Source organism: Ostrea edulis, chromosome 9 (assembly GCF_947568905.1).
Source record: "Ostrea edulis chromosome 9, xbOstEdul1.1, whole genome shotgun sequence".
Taxonomy (NCBI): Eukaryota; Metazoa; Mollusca; class Bivalvia; order Ostreida; family Ostreidae; genus Ostrea; species Ostrea edulis.
The window spans coordinates 72750149-72767834 of record NC_079172.1 but is presented as its reverse complement, the minus strand read 5'-3'; the positions used below and the strand labels follow the sequence as shown (position 1 = coordinate 72767834).

The window sequence follows — 17686 nt, the reverse complement described above, 5'->3', positions numbered from 1 at the left end:
TGATTTATCCCGGAATGATAAAAACGGCACTTTGTTTCCAAATAAAATACTCTAGAGTCCAATTTTCGCTGTGATTTGATATGGTCGTTATACTGAACGATCTAGTTCGTTAATACAACCTATCACTGGGTCAAATGCTGTCTAAAGTGTTTCATACCGATTGTTAGGCCGTTCTTGGCACACTGATTTTGACTACGAATAACCCCGTTTACCTGATCAGGATATAGGGCTCACGGCGGGTGACACCGGTCGACAGGGGATGCTTATTTCTCCTTGGCACCTGATCCCCCACCTCTGGTGTGTCCAGGGGTCCGTGTTTGCCTAACTATCTATTTTGTATTGCTTATAGGAGTTATGAGATTGATCACTGTTCGTTATCTTCACCTTTCATGCAAAATATGATTATCTAAGAAAACAAGCCAAAACGACTCAGATAGACGTTCTAATTTTTTTAACAAAAAAAATATTAATGAAAATATAGAATATTATTTGCTAATTTTTTTTTAATCTACGGATAAAATCTTCTAAAAACATGTTAATTTGAAAAAAAAGAGATATCGGAGAAATATATTTTTTAAACAAATTGAAATGAAATGGTCAAAATTGTGAAACATTACGATTTTTCTAAATTGAACCAAGAAAAGGGGGTGGTGTCCGGACCCCCTCTGGATCCGCCATATAATAACAAACACATCATTATGAAATAAATCACTGGAAGGAAGTCCTTTTTTATAATCTCTGTTGTAATTCACTACAGTGCCGGATCCAGAGGGAGGTCTGGGAGTTGTAATTCACTACAGTGTCGGATCCAGAGGGAGGTCTGGGAATTGTAATTCTCTACAGTGTCGGATCCAGAGGGAGGTTTGGGCGTTGTAATCCACTACAGTGCCGGATCCAGAGGGAGGTCTGGGACTTGGACACCCCCTTCGTCAAAAGACTAAATATCAAATAACGCAGTTTGAGGGAGGACCCCAATCTCTACCCAGAGTTATCGTTCCTTACACTCACTTACACCTCTGTAAACGTCTCAAGGGTTTTACAAGATTTTTGTAAAATGGCACGTATGCTCAAATAAAGTATGGTTTTGACTTCAGTTACAAAAATATATGTAAATAAATAAATATTGAGCACATGTCAAGTCTTTTTGTGACACAAGAAGCATTGATTTGGGTTGAAACATAGATATTGGGTAGTTCTATTGCACCAGGCCTATAGATAGGTACATTAAGAATATATAGTAATGGAAAAAAATATACAAATAGTTGCTTGTCCTACATTTTCCAGATATTTTATAAAATAGTTCTTAGTTTTATTAGCCGTAAAAAAAGTGGATTTACATGTGGAATAACATTGCTTATTTTGAGATGTTACATGTAACAGGTGTAAGTGAGAGCAAGGAACTCCGGATAGAGATTGGGTGGACCCTCCTTCCTTTGAAATTCAAAATTAATGGTACCCCCCCCCCCCCCCCCCCATTTTCAAAACTTCCTGGATCCGCCGCTCCACTAATTCATTAAATCCTAAAATATTAAAGAAATAAAAACTCGAACACATAATACAGGATAAGCTCACATGCGCTACAGTTTATTCAAACACGTGTACATAGACATCTGGAGGTTCATTATTCCACTCAACTCATTCTACAACAGAAAAAAATGTTAAGTATATCAAAACAAAGATATGTAATTGGTACAAAACAGGTCCGCTGCATGAAATCCCCCCAAACAGTGGTCCGCTACACCCCCCCCCCCTCCTCCCTGCGTCCAATATGAATATTGCTAATCGCTTTTTTTTTTTCTAGCTATAAATATGATTGTATTTGTACAAAAGGCCGAATTCAATGTAAAAAGGGATATAATCAAAAAAGTTATATCTATACATTGTTTGCAGATTCCAACTTTTTAATGAAAGGAAATCTATATGTCTGACGTAAATGTTAGCAAAACTACCCAACATAAACTAGGTCAAACAAAACTTTAAAACTATATATTTACTCAAGCGATAACACGTAGATAGTGTATACAGGCTGACACGCCGCACAGGTATTTAAAGCTCAGGACTAGACGGAAGGTCGAAAGAACAGGGAGGCCATGTTGGATTTTAAGGTGAGACTAAATTATTATTATAGTAATGACCGCTGTGTTTTATATCATACTATAATTCTATTTCGTTAATTGTTTTAATCTGTCAACATCTTTAAATGAAATTCCGTTTTTATTTAATTAACAGTAAACTTCTCGTGTGATCCCGGCATCAGAAATGCATCCCCGGCGCAGTGCTCAGGAAGTCCTACTGTGTGACCTCTGTGAAACTGTCCCCCTACAGAGTCATTGTGAACTTTGTAATATAAATCTCTGTGTTAACTGTGCAGTAAATCATCTCTCAGACTCGTCTAAAAGACACAAAGTCGTGCCCTTTTTACACAGAAAGCCTACCCCTAACTACCACAAATGTCCAGACCACGCCGATAAACAATGCAAACATTACTGTGAAAAATGTGGCATTCCTGTCTGTTCTACCTGCGCCTTATTTGGAAAACACAAAGGTCACGAAATATCAGATATTCTGGAAAAACTCAGCGCTAAAACAGAAAGTTTACAAAAAGATCTAGAAGAATTAGAGAAGAGAATGTATCCCCGATATGAAAAAATGGCGTCTGATGTCGAAACTGAGAAAGCCGAATTAGAAAGGAAATACGGGAAACTGACGACAGATGCCGATGAACAAGGAGAAATCCTGCACCGGGAGATCACCGCCATTGTCAACCGACGGAAATCCGCCATTGCGGAGATGAAAACTAAACATCTGGACGCGCTACATAAAAACACAGAAGAAATCACACAGAAAATGGCGGAACTCAAACAGATCATGTCCGACTTGAAATCAATGCTAAAATCAAATGACGTCTCCTTAACCTCTACTTACAAATCCAGAAATTCCGAATTTAGAACATTACCCCCTAAAGTCCGAGTTACAGCACCGAGTCTCTCTCCTCAGAAAATAAACAAAGATCAGCTCAATGAAATGTTCGGTTCTCTGTCGCCATTATCCATTAACACAGAACATGGCGACACAATGAAGTCAGCAGAAGCTGTATCGTCTCCTCCAGTCAAACCACTGCTTGATGAGCCGCGCGTCACCGCCACCATAGACACTGGGTATCCACCATGCAGTGTTAGCTGTCTGAGTGAAGATCAAGTCTGGACATGCGGGATAAACAACACCATGAAGCTGCTCAACCTCCAGAGTAAACTACTGACATCAATACAAACCAAGTCAGGGAACACACCAACAGACATAGCAGTGACACGGGACGGAGATCTTGTTTATACTGATAGTAACACTATAAACTTAATTAAGAATAAACAGATACAGACCGTGATCACACTACAGGGGTGGGTACCTCTCTATGTCTGCTGTACCGCGGCTAACAATCTCCTGGTTACCATGACCAGTGATGATAGAGAACAATCCAAAGTCGTGCGTTACTCCGGCTCCACAGAGAAACAAAGCATTCAGTTTGATGATCAGGGTCGTCCTCTCTACTCATCTGGTGGTTATAACATTAAATACCTCAGTGAGAACAAGAACCTGGATATCTGTGTGGCTGACTATAACGCTAGTGCAGTAGTGGTGGTCAATCAGTCAGGAAAACTCCGATTTAGATACACTGGTCATCCCTCTAATACCAAGCAATCATTTAATCCATACGGCATCACTACAGACAGCCAGAGTCACATCCTGACAGCAGACTATCTCAATGACCGTATCCACATCCTAGATCAGGACGGACAGTTCCTCCGTTACATTCACTGTGATTTACTCGGTCCATACGGTTTATGTGTGGACATCAGAGACAACCTCTTTGTGGCTGAGTGTCGCACTGCTAAAGTGAAGACAATCCAATATCTATAAACACAGCTCTACAGTGTTAATTACATCTACCAACACAGTGTTAATTACACATCTCTACACAGTGTTAATTACACAGCTCAATATACTGTAATTTACAGAACTGTGTTAATTCCTTCTACTTGTTAATTACAGCCCTGTGTTAATTACAGCCCTGTGTTAATTACATTCCCTTGTTAATTACAGTCCTGTGTACATTACAGTCCTCTGTTTGTGATGTGTAACATGTACTTGTGTTTGTGAGTTTAACAGAACATTATTTTGTTTGTGAATTAATTCAATATGTGTTTGATTTTACAATGTATATATTAGATAAACATGATACAGAGTTCAGTCTTACATTATTACTGAGTACTTACTTAGATTTGTAGTACTGTAACAGAGAGTGACCGCAAACGTCCAGTCTTCATCACAGATCTTCAGATTCAAGGTCACAGTCTTCTGTTTACCATCAATAACATCACACCACTTATCTAAATCTCCACCGTCCTACAAAATAAACAAAGTGTAATCATATCAAACTGAATTGTCAAGGATAGTATGTGATATGTAGATGTAATGGGAAGGAAAAGAAGATATGACTGAACCGGGAATCGAATCAAAGGCCCTTCATTCCCATGATATAACGACCAGGAATTGGACCCCAGACCCCTGTATTACTAGTCAGGTGCTCTAACCACTGAGCTATTCAAACCGATAGCCATGGTTTGACTGGACCGGGAATCAAACCCGACACCCCTGTATTACATATGTAATAGGCAGGTGCTCTAAACACACAAAACTATCCAGGCCAATATCCACAATACAAAGTGAGCTTTTCCTATTGAAATTTATCTGTTGTTATTGACTTTTTAATTCAGGGTTGGCAAAAAAGTGGTCAATATGAGTATTGACTGGGCCGGTGGTCAATAATACTAGTTAAAACCAGTCAATACTAGTTAATACTGGTCGATTGAAAATTATTTGGTCATTATTGTCTGTGTTATTTATTTTAAACGTTTAAGTGACCATTATGGTAAATACTGTAATTCATAACATGCACTATCAGTTTATAATATACTGATAAGTGACAATATTAAATAAATAATGTACAATTGACTCTGTTGAATTGGGGAAGATGCAGCAAAAGTTTCTGTTCAAATTCCTTAGTTTAACAAGAACTACCTATAAGTATTGTTTCATCAATCTTCATTTTAACTGTTGAATAATAAACATTTGAGGGGGTGGGTTGGCGATGTTTTCATAACAATAACAGGCACACTGGTCATCTCTGGTCCCAGCCTATGCTTATTAATACCTGTCAACTCTGCTTCCTGTGCTCAGGTAATGTCCAGCTACCTTTTATTCTTAATCTGTCCAGGTACATGTATTAACAGGTCTGTCTCCAATTGTCAATCTATGCTATAGAACTGTGACCCTCATGCTATAGAACTGTGACCCTCTGGTAGGTACTGAAGATATTTCGGTCAGTTTCAGCAAGCCAAATATATTAAACTTATGAAATTACATTTGATTATCTAATTAAAAATATTAATCAGCAATTGATCTGTATAATGAAAAGACTTAATTTATCTTTATCTGTGCAAGAAATGTACAAAAATAGGAAAATGGACAGTTTAAATCACAATTGACCACTTGGGGAGTATTGACCGGGACTGTTAAAACCACTGGTTAAAACCTGGGCGGTATTAACCTCCCAACCCTGCTTTTTACATTATCATCTTCTTCTCCACAACCACTTGGCCTATTCCAATCAAAACTGGTACCATTCATCCTTAGGTAAAGGGAATTCATGTTTGTTCAAATGATTGATTGTATCTTGTTTAACATTTAAATTTAGCGTGCCATACCTACCGTTTTTAAGGTCATCTCTGAGGACCCGTGACATTCACACCTGATGCTGAACGTTTGACGATGGAACTGTCACTACCTGTTTTAACGACTTAGGTCTGTCGTGGCCAGGATTTGAACCCCGGCCTTCCGCATGTGGGGCGTGCACTCTAACTTCTAGACCACCGCGGGGGTACTGTTTGTTCAAATGAAGGGTCAAAGGGAAAATAATCAAGAAAAGGCAAATATAGGGTGGGTCATTTAAAAATCGTCTCTTGAACCACTAGGCCAGAAAAAATTAGATTGATGTAAAAGTTTCCTGATTAGTATAGATACAAGTTTGTTAAAACCAAGGCCTCCCTGGGTTTGGGTAGGACCTCATCAGGGGGTCAAAGTTTTACATGGAGATATAAAGGAAAATTCTTCACAAGAACGATAAGGTCATAATTAATCATATCAATATGCAATTATCCTGAGGTAGTGCAGATTCAATTTTGTTCACAATGTGGTCCTCGGGGAAGGCTGGGGTGGTTGGGGCAGAAGCATAATAATGGACGCACGTTTTTACGGGGATGTATATGGAAATGTTTTTGAAATTCTTCATCTAAAAACAGCAGGGTCATGGTTAGTCATGTTAATATGCAAACACGATTAGATAGTGCAGGCAATTCACTTAAACAAATCATTTTCAAGTGTAGCAGGTGTGTGGATTCAAGTGTTTTACACATGTATATGCCTGTGATTATAGCCGGGGAGGGGGAGGCATATTGTCCTGTCCTGTATGTCTGCCCCCTACTCTAACATCACTACTAACTTTTGAATTGCGAGTCATATGGCTCTCATATTTCATGTATCAGCATTCTATGCAAAAAGACATTCCTGATATTACCAGAGATTTCAACCTTGTGACCTAAATCTTACAGTTTGACTTTTTTTAAAGAATCTCAAACTTAGACAGTATCTCCTGAACTATATAAAGTATGGCCATTAGATTTTGTATATAGATTCCTTCTGACAGAACCTTTCATTTTACACCATTGTCTTTGACTTTGCAATCTTGACCTTGAAGTTTGACATATATTTCCAAACTTCAGGTGAAACTTTAACCTTGCTGCTCATCACTTTTGAATTGTAAGTGATAGGTCATTCATTTTTCATGTGTGCATTTCTTGTGACAAAACAATTTTAGCTATCAAAGTTTTTACTTGTGACATTGGCTTTGGAGTTTGACCAACTTTTAAGAAAAGCCCAAGAAGGTCATATCTCCAGAACTATTTAAGCTGGGGATTTCATATTTTGTATATCAGATTCTTTGTCACAAGACTCTTGGATAAATTTATATTTGATAATGTGACCTTGAAGATTCACTCCAGCTGCAAAACTTATATTTGAACTTCAACTTGCTGATAACTTTTCAATAGTGAATAAGAATTAAATCTTTCATTTTACTAAATCCAAGAGAACTTGAACAATTCTATATGACCAACAATTTAATCTTGAATTCTTTAGTTGGAGAGGACATTCTAAGATTTAGGAACTTGTGCGGAATTCTTTTGTTAAAACATCTGGAAAATAATATATGTTAAAATCAAATTTAGTCGATTAGTAAAAGAATACCATGTGTTAATAAAATGTCCACACTTAATGTAGAGAGTTAATTACACATGGTCGTTGACTACACTCTTTTCTTTGGGGTGTAGCTAAAACGCGGAACGGAAAACGGAATGGAAGACGGAACGGAATGGAAAACGGAAAATATTTGATGCAATAATGTTATGAGGAGGTCAGCATTTCATAAAATCAAAAGGCTTATTATGAACAAGGGAAGCAGAAATTACAGAGATTACATTATGTATTTAAAAACGGTGGAGTTTCTAGATGAATATACTAACGTGCAGGTGCTTGCTTAATATTTGTCATAGTACAGTACACGACACAAGTTTTATACACCCCACCGTGGAAAGACCACGGTGGAAAATCCACGGAGATACTCCGTGTCCTCCGTGTTCCATGGTGTGTGTTATTTGCGAATACACACAGCTTCTAGGAGCTTTGTTCTGGCCACGGGCATCTTGCAGGAGATGTGAAAATGTGCCGCAGGCAAGAAGAGTTTTGGAAATTGGTAAATTTTGGGCAGTCTTTGGCCCGCCCCTAATGCCACAGGGGTGCTGGAGTCTTGAAATTTACAATTTATGTCCCTCTTGTCCTTCATACTAAATTTGAAAAGAATTGAACAGGTAGCTTTCAAGAAAAAGTTAAAAATGTTTAAATGTTAACGCATGATGGACGACGACGAATAACAACCAATTGCAATCATAAAAAAAACTAGCTGTGTCATAGCTTTACAATTGCCTTTACTCAGGGGTAATTTTACAAAAGATTTTTCCTATGTATTACTATGTAATACTTCTGATCCTCTAATATGACTTCACCATTTTTGATCTCCTATTGTGGTCCCATCTTATTCCATGGTGCCATAATTTGAACAAACTTGAATCTACACTATGTCAGGAAGAATTCATATAAATTTCAACTTTTCTGGCCTAGCGGTTGCTGAGAAGATTTTAAAATGACTCCACCCTATCTTTTTTATTACCTTCCCTTTGGATGGAGCATGGTCCTCCATTTTACACAAACTTGAATCCTCTTTACCCAAGCATGGTTTGAGGCAAGTGTGGCTGATATTAGCCCTGTGGTGCTTAAGAAGAAGTCGAAAATGTTAAAAGTGCATGAAGAGACGAAAAGACTGATGCTGGACAAAATGTGATCAGAATAGCCCACTTTAGCTTTCAGCTCATGTGAGCTAAAAAGGGTTAATACTATATGCCCCAGCCATGGCATGAATGAGGCATAAAACATTTTACTTAATTTCATTAACAAACCTGACATTTTCTACAGCAATAAAGCTATCCATGTCCTACAAAATGTTAGAGTCTCAGGGAAATTATCCTCATCAATAAGCTGGACATCTACGTAACTGCTACCCTGTAAAATTGATTTCAACATTAAGTACTAGGTAACCAAAATGATTTCTTCCCACCATTATATTATGCTATTAGAACACAAATATGTATAAAAAAATCCATGTAATCATTCTGAATGTACCACACTGATAACAAACCTAAATTTAAAAACACTCACAACACAATATCTAATCTCTGTATACTTCCTATACGAAATCAATGAAAAGTTTCTCACCCCCTTACTTCCCAAAGTAAATTTCAGAAAATAGTCCTCCATCCCCTCTTGTCTCAACGCAAAGTTCAGAAAATAATTCTCATCCATGTCACCTCAGTACATAAAGTTCTGTAAACAGTTCTCCAACCCATCACATCTCGACATCAAGTTAAAAAAATAGTTCTCCATCCCTCACCTCCCAACGTAAAATTCAATAGTTCTCCACCCCTTCACCTCCCAACGTAAAGTTCAGAAAATAGTTCTCCACCCCCTCACCTTCCAGCGTAAAGTTCACAAAATAGTTCTATCCTAAGGATATAAGGATTTTCCCCAAATGTTTACATGTAAAACTTTGATCCCTATTGTGGCCCCATTCTACCTCCAGGGTCCATGAATTTTATAAAACTGAATCTTCACTATGTCAGGAAGCTTTCGAGTAAATGTAAATTTCTTTGGCCCAGTGGTTATTGAGAAGAAGATTTTTAAAGATTTTCCCTTTATATTTGTATATAAAACTTTGATCCCTTATTTTGACTCCACCCTTCTCCTGGGGGCATATTTCAAAAAACTTGAATTTGCACTATGTCAAGAGGCTTTCTGGTAAATGCAAACTTTTTTGGCTCAGTGATTTTCAAAAGACGATTTTTAAAAGATTTTCCCTATACATGTATATTGATATGTAAAACTTTGATCCCCTATTATGGCCCTATCCTACGCTCGGGCGCCATAATTTTAACAAACTTGGATCTGCACTATGTCAGGAAGCTTTCATGTAAATTTGTATTTTCCTGGCACAGTGGTTCTTGAGAAAATTTTAAAGATTTTACCTATACATTTGATTGTAAAAGTTTGATCCCACATTGTGGCCCTAATGAACCCCGGGGGTAATGATTTTAACAAACTTAAATTTGTACTATGTCAGGAATCTTTCATGTAAATTTCAGCTTTTCTGGCCCAGTGGTTCCTAACAAGATCATTTTAAACAACCCCACCCTATTTTTGCATTTTTGTGATTATCATCCATTTGAAGGGAGTATGGCCCTAATTCATTTGAACAAACTTGAATCCCCTTTACCCAAGGATACTTTGTGCCATGATTGGCTTATATTTTACCAATTGTTTCTGGATAGGTTTTTAAAAAGTTGTCAATGTATTTTCACTATTTCGCAGTTAACCCCCATTGGAAAGGGGCCTGTCCCTTCATTTGAACAAACTTGAATCCCTTTGTGTCAGGTTTGGTTGAAATTGACCCAGTGGTTCTTGAGAAGAAGATTTTTTTTATAGATGTTAATATAGTTTCACTATTTGGCTATTATCTCCCCTTGGAGAAGGGTGTGGCCCTTCATTTGAAGAAAACTTGAATTCCCTTTACCCAAGGATGCTTTGTGCCAAGCTTTGTTGAAATTGGCCCACTGGTTCTGGAGAAGAAGATGAACATGTGAAAAGTTTATGATGACCCCTACGACAATGATGACAGAAAATGGATAAATTTCGGTAAGAAAAAATGGCCCCAATATATATCATTTCAGCCCAATAAATTTCAGAATGTCCCCACCGTTTTACAATAAATGGGGTCATTGGCCTGTTGTGTTTGTCCTTCCCAGGCACTGATAACCCTATAAATCCTATCCTCTGGAGTCAGACTTCAAAACAATTTACAATATGTCATGAAGGTTTCACATGACTTATAGAGGTTTCGTCATTTCTAGCTCATTAGTTATATGGAGATGATTCTTAAATGACCCAATGCTATCTTTTTTCATTTGTTGATTATCTAACATTTGAAGGTAACGAATTTAATCCTTTAACGGTACTAAGTTTGGTTGAAATTGGGCTATGTGATTGTAGAGAAGTTGAAAATAAGTTTACTGACAGTTTGACAGACAGATGTACAACAGACAATGGGTGATCAGAAAAGCCCACTTGAGCTTATAGCTCAAACAAGCTAATAAAAGATAGAAATTTTACCAGCTCCATACAAAAGTTTGTCTTCAGAAATGGATCAGATGCTATGAGAACCTCTGTCTGCTTTTAAGAGATATCGGTAGGAACTGCTCCTACTGCAAGGTGTCACCATCTCATGAGGCCCAGGGAGCTGAAAAACCAAAGTGACAATGAGTGCTGGAATGACCAGAAATCAGACAAGTAAATGAAAGTTTCAACAAATTAAAATCTTCATGAATTTTGTCAAAAGAAGCCAGCTTGTTATCTTCTAAACAGGAGACTTAAACACTGGCTTTATCGGTCACCTGAGCATTGGTTATATGTAATAATAAGGATACAAAGGCAATGATAAGTTTCCTATATTGACCCTGTTTTGGAGCCTGACCTTGGCAAAGGGGCAATGGATTTTACATTTTAAATTCTGGTTTTTTAAGGTTTTCATTGGAAGGGTCTGGGCCTTTGCAATTGGGAAAAATAATGGCATTTGTTTGAACTTGGGAGAAATGTTTCATACAAAGAAGTAGGGAGAAAACCAATCCAGAGTGAATAGAACTGGACTCTTTCTGACTTTCAATTTGGTCAAAGCTTACGTACTTCATTCAAATAAGCAGAGGCCACAATATTAAGTCTACATAACAAATTTGAGGCAAAAATTGTAATTTATGGGCCAGTGAAGATTTATGAACAATTAGGCTACCCTGCTTTGTTTTCATTCTTTGGGAATTTCACAGTACAAAATGGGAAAATACCTGCTTTTTTAGCATGGGAATGAAATCTTATTTCAGCGCCCTAAAACCCCTAAAATTCTTGAAATTAGAGGGCATTTCATACATCATAATAAAGTATTCAGATGGTGGACAATGCATCCCATCTTAAGACAGACATACATACATTGCTGTACCATAATACGTCCCACCTACAAACGGGCTTACAGACATTGATGTACCATGGTATGCCCCGTCTACAGACAGACGTTCAGACATTGATATACCATAATACGTCTTATCTACAGACAGACATACAGACATTGATTGAACATAACACTTCCCATCTACAGACAGACATACAAACATTGCTGTACCAAAATACACCCAATCTATAGTCTACGGACAAACAGACATTGCTGTACCATAATACACAACATCTACAGACGGACATACAGACATTGCTGCACAATAATACACCCAATCTAGAGACTGACATACAGACATTGCTGTACCATAATATGTCTCATCTACATACAGACATTACTGTACCATAATACTCCACATCTACAGACTGACATACAGACATTGCTTTACCACAATACACCCCATCTACAGACAGACATTGCTGTACCACAATACACCCCATTTACAGACATAGACATTGCTGTACCACAATACACCCCATCTACAGACAGACATACAGACATTGCTGTACCATAATACTCCACATTACATCTACAGACGGGCATACAGACATTGCTGTACCATAATACTTCCCTACTACAGTTGGACATACAGACATTGCTATACCATAATACACCCCATCTACAGTCTACAGACATACAGACATTGCTGTACCATAATACTCCACATCTACAGACGGACATATAGACATTGCTGTACCATAATACGTCCCATTTACAGACATACATACAAACATTGGTGTGCCATAATACATCCCATCTACAGACAGACATACAGACATTGCTGTAACATAATACATCCCATCAACAGATGGACATACAGACATGGCTGTACCATAATACATCCCATCTACAGATGGACATACAGACATTGCTGTACCATAATACTTCACATTACATTTACAGACGGACATACAGACATTGCTTTACCTTAAGTTAATACGTCCCATCTAAAGACAGGTATATAACATGTTCAATACTGGTAATGCACGACAGACGAAACACAATGATGGATGCAGACCAACAGCAATAATCACTCAGGTAACCTGGGGAGTCAGGTACATGTAATCTACTGTTAATTCTGTAGGTAACTGTATGTAAACTGGTACAATACAGGCAGCTATAACTCATATCTTTGACTATGAACCAAATTGACAACATTCAATCAACATTAATATGTAAAATAACATCATTAGCAAGTGCTGTATTATAATTTACATAGTCTAAGGGAGATAACTGTAAAATGTGTGTTCATGCTCATTACATGAACTAAACTTTTTGCAATAAAAATGAATACTTCTCTGACTCTTCTCAGGGCAAATAAGGACACCCACTGATTGCTACACCCAGCAATTTTCAATAAAGTGTTCAGTCTCCAACAGCAGGCAATGATGGGGTGGTCAGTTAAATAAAATTCTTCTGCCCATTCATACAAGTCCCTAAAAAATTTCAATGATCAGTTATTGCCAAAATTGAGAATGTAAATGAGACTGAGCTGATCGAGTCACATAATGTTGCCAGCTGGTGAATGTCAAGACACTCGGGAGAAATGAGTACCTACATGAAATCCCTCTGTAGAGTGAGAAAACGAAGATGGCATCGACTATTGCGTTAGTTTTATGTGACAAACAAAACCTAGCTCAGACTCATTTTTAAATATTATCTTTAAATTATGTAACAAGAAGACTTGATTTATTTCTACAAGAGATTATAAAAACAGTGTATATATTTTTTTTTCTTTTCTGAATTATTTGCTAGCAGTTAACATGATTATTGGGTACAATATATATACTATGTGTAACAGTGTTAGTAAGTTTAACAATGAATGTTTGAAATCTAAGAACTGTTTTTAATAAAAGTGTTTTATTATATTCATGAATCATAAAACTTGAACCAGCCATTTTCATATCCATTGGGCCCAAGGGGTGGTAAAAGTTCACAAATTATTATTTAAAAATATAAGTTGATAGCCGGTCAAGTGAAACTTATTTAAAATAATGTAGCTCTGTACCTTGTAATGCTTCTCGAGAAACTTCTCTGATGAGACGAACAGTCCTGGTCACTCTTCTAATAATGGACTGGGCAAATCCATTCCATGTCTGTGTGCAGGGTAGTGCTACAATCCCCATCATTAGCTTAGTGGACAACATCCTAGATAAAATAAACAATACGAATTAAATAAAAAACATAAACAAACATCTCAGTACAAAACAAAACAAGCTGGACAGGGTTACGAGCCCGAGACAAACAAGTGGACATCCTGAGCAGCGTTCAGATCCAAATCATTAGTTTTACAATTATTCTTTGATATTAATATTCTTTTAATTTACACTAAATGCAGGGCTCAAAATTAACGAGAAATACTCGCACAATGCGAGTACATTTGAAGAATAGCGAGTAAAAATAGTGGACACTCGAAAATTTTAGCGAGTTGTGATTTACAAACTATGATCGTACCGTATCCGTTTTATACGGTAATGTGTCATTCGCTTTTCTTAAACCTGCACTCTGAATCATACAAATGCTTACATGAACGATCGATTTCAACCACCGTTTCTATCTGGATTTTTCTTTTACAATTTTTAAGGAACTCGGGAGTCAAACAAATGCTTTAGAGGTCGGACATCGGATTATGAAAAATGCATGTGCCACGAGTCCAGTTCACCTATAGGGGTGATTAAATTGAATTGTAAGTACGAGGTTTTTGTTATTCATTTATCTAAGAAGAAAAAAAAAGTCGTAGTCTATGTTTTACCAAGTCTTCCGGTAGTTATTTTTATCAGAATCATGAGAATGTCCTATCTAAATTAATTCATTTTCATATTGAGGTCGGGTTGTAGTGATGACACGAGTGCACTGCTCACCACGTAGACGATTATCAAAAAAGTCCATGGGACTCATGATCGTGCTGCTTATAAAACCATGAGTTCCGGATGCGCTTTGAAAAATCACTAGTGACAAATCTGATGTGGCATGAAATTGGACCTGCGGTAAACAGGTTGTGGATTAGAGGTGCGATAATCAAGAGACCTAAACATGACTTACGTAACTTAGTGTCTTTTCCAAACGATGCCTATTGACCCACAAGGCTCAGTAATGAATAATGATGGGAATAATACATGTAATTGATTTTAAAAAAAAACATGAAAAAAGAGCACTGCTTCATTATTTTTATTTTAGCTTGTAGGTTTTCATTTTAGCCTGCGGATTTTTTACCCACAGGCTAAAACTAGCCTGTGGTAAAAAAAATGTTAATTTCGACTCCTGTAAATGATACATTTTTTATGCTGTGCCCCACAACGAAACCCCACAGGTGGATATAGTGCATCTTCCCCTACCTGGACTCAGAGGTCGCGATGTTAACTATGAATCTACAAGACATGGAGATGCTAGTACACATCATTTTAAAAAATATATATAATTCATCATGATTTGGTCCTTTAAAAGATTTTCATTAAAATGTCTACTTTATTCATACATAATAATTACAACTCTTTTGTGATTCCATCCTAATCCCAGGGGTCATCTTAACATGAAATAACTGTAATCTACAGTGAATGAGGATGCCCATCTGAGTTGTAGCATTATCTCTTTTAAAACAAAAATCTCAGTTCTGTGTATTCCTCCTAGTGACCTCATCTTGAACACAAGAGTCGTGTTGTGTACAAATTAAAGATGATGCATGCATATTTATTTGTAAACTGAATTTAAATTTTTGAATACATTTCTATATAAAAGTTTAGACTCCTATGCTGTCCCATACTAATGGGTGGGTGGTGGTCACATTGGTGTGCATAAATTAAAATATTCTGTAAGTCCTTAGGCCTTACTCCTAACACATAGGTTATAATATTAAACAACTTGAACCTTTATATCAAATGTCATATTGTACCCTGTGGTTCTTTGAACCTCTTTTAATATGTCATCCTTGTCCCCAGAGATAGATGTGACCTAATCGAGTGGCGGATCTACAGGGGTTAACCCCCCCCCTCCCCCTCCCCTCAAATTTGGTTGAATAATTTTTTAAAAAGAAAGAATTTTTTTGTCATTTTATGGTCTTGAGTAGAAAAAGTACACATTAAGGTCGCACCCCTTTTAAAATTGCCTAGATCCGCCACCGATGTAAACAAACTCAAAAATTTCTGTGGAAACGAGGGGGTTAGTTATATTCGGTCGTTAGGCCTAATCACAGGAGTTTGAAATTCAATAAAGTTAATAAAATGTGCTATGCTTACAAACTCCTGTGGCCTAATTTCTGTGGGGGTTAGTTATATTCGGTCTGAGACCGAATGTAAATAACCCCCTTGTTTCCACAGAAATTACGTTAGGCCTAGTTCACAATCCCATAGATATTTCTTTTCTACAACTCACATATATATATAGATAATTAACCAGACAATATATTCAGTGTATTACCTAATAGCACTGTACCTGACAGTCAGTTTTCCTAAGTATACCTGTAAAGATCCCTAAAATAAACTTTTCTTCAGAATTAGGCAGCCATTTCCGTTTTCACAGCAAGTGTCTTCTGCTTCTTAAAGAAAGACAACTCTAGTAGATTTTAGTGGTATAAATTAACGGTAACAGGTCGTTCCGGCCCCAAAACTAATCCGTCCCCTATTATAGTCGTTCCGTCCTTCAGTCATTCCGTCCCAAGTTGATCCGGCCCCAGTCAATCCGGCCCCTAGGTTTATATGTTTAGCTAGTACTGTCTTCTTATTTACAGTTAATGCTATAATTTTCATCCAAACATCAATATAATTATATTGTTTGAAGTGATTATAACCATGATTTAGATTTAGATAGATTCTACCTACACATTTAATTTATTTTAAAATATTACATCATGTAAATTTTGAGTATTAAAAGTATGAAAAAAATATAAAATTGTCTATGTTATTATATTTGATCTTTTATTTTGAATCAATTTAACTTGTATTGCTTTAATTCAAATTTGATGAATTAATACGTTTTTTATTTATCATATTAAACAATGTTTCATCATTTATAAAACATAAATGTACTTCCCACCCCATTACATAAATCATAAATAGAAATTATCTATAAAAAGTATATGGGGACGGACTGACTGACTACGGTAATTTTGGCCGTAATGACTTGGGGGCCGGATCGACAGGGGCCAGATTGACCTTAGGGGCGGGTTGACCGACATTCTAAATTAACATGTCTTGATAACAAATCAGTGGCGGATCCAGAAAATTCTTTCAAAAAGGGAGGTGAATTGAAGACCGCAAAAGAGCAAATATTTGGTTGATAACGTTCAAATAAAACCCACCCACTAGATCCGCTACTGTAAATTATGCTAACCTAAAATCATTATTTCAAAATATCAGTGTAAACTTAATCTTCCGGCCACTCCACACACTTATTAAATTGTTAGAATATTGTAGATCCACGCCACATTTTTTACGCTTTGGCTACAAGATTAATTTGAATTTACTTTTCTCGCATTATTCAGATACGAAGACAAGCAGTCATTCCAAACCCCTGAAGATAACACCCCCCCCCCCCCACCCCTAATTGATTTGTAAATGACAAATGATATACATAGATTTATATTAGGTCCATCCCAATGCTCGAGCTGTAATGATAATAATAATAATAATAATAATAATAATGATAATAATAATAATAATAATAATGATAATAATAATAATAATGTCCTTTATTTAAACAGGATAGCACAATTAGTTTAAAAACTAGTTTACATTGTGGTCGTGAAAACATATATACAGACAGCAGTATTAGACAGACACAATATAGAATAGTAGGCTATATAAAGGTATGTTCTATACATACATGTACGCTATTTACGTATTTAAAACTGGAAATAAATAAATAGATAAATGAAAAAAAAATAAAACTGAAAATAATCAAAAACAAATCTATATG

General features: G+C 36.7%; 1 protein-coding gene and 2 long non-coding RNA genes across 5 annotated transcripts in view; 1 reads left to right on the top strand and 2 right to left on the bottom strand.

Annotated features, from left to right (window-relative positions):
* Nucleotides 1–1556: 1556 nt before the first annotated feature.
* LOC130050453 (uncharacterized) lies at nucleotides 1557–3055 on the bottom strand. The gene is made up of 2 exons (XR_008798893.1): nucleotides 2957–3055; nucleotides 1557–1640 (listed from the first exon to the last, which is right to left on the bottom strand). It is a non-coding gene; the product is annotated as an uncharacterized LOC130050453 (long non-coding RNA).
* The window catches only part of LOC125673400 (E3 ubiquitin-protein ligase Midline-1-like), a 51195-nt gene continuing 35484 nt past the window's right edge, over nucleotides 1976–17686 (top strand). The window contains exons 1-2 of one of the 2 annotated variants that reach the window (XM_048909978.2): nucleotides 1977–2105; nucleotides 2230–4241. In XM_048909978.2, the coding sequence (XP_048765935.2) occupies nucleotides 2260–3915 (1656 nt within the window). In that variant the 5' untranslated portion in view covers nucleotides 1977–2105; nucleotides 2230–2259 and the 3' untranslated portion in view covers nucleotides 3916–4241. Of the gene's footprint in view, nucleotides 4242–17686 lie in introns of those variants that run through there. The other variant, XM_056150576.1, reaches the window with a different exon arrangement.
* Nucleotides 3531–16308, bottom strand: LOC130050452 (uncharacterized). 2 transcript variants are annotated; one of them, XR_008798892.1, is made up of 7 exons: nucleotides 16231–16308; nucleotides 13785–13924; nucleotides 12704–13212; nucleotides 10888–11014; nucleotides 8625–8727; nucleotides 4272–4401; nucleotides 3531–3886 (listed from the first exon to the last, which is right to left on the bottom strand). It is a non-coding gene; the product is annotated as an uncharacterized LOC130050452 (long non-coding RNA). The 2 variants fall into 2 exon arrangements; XR_008798891.1 differs by having other exon boundaries at nucleotides 13071–13212; nucleotides 16231–16282.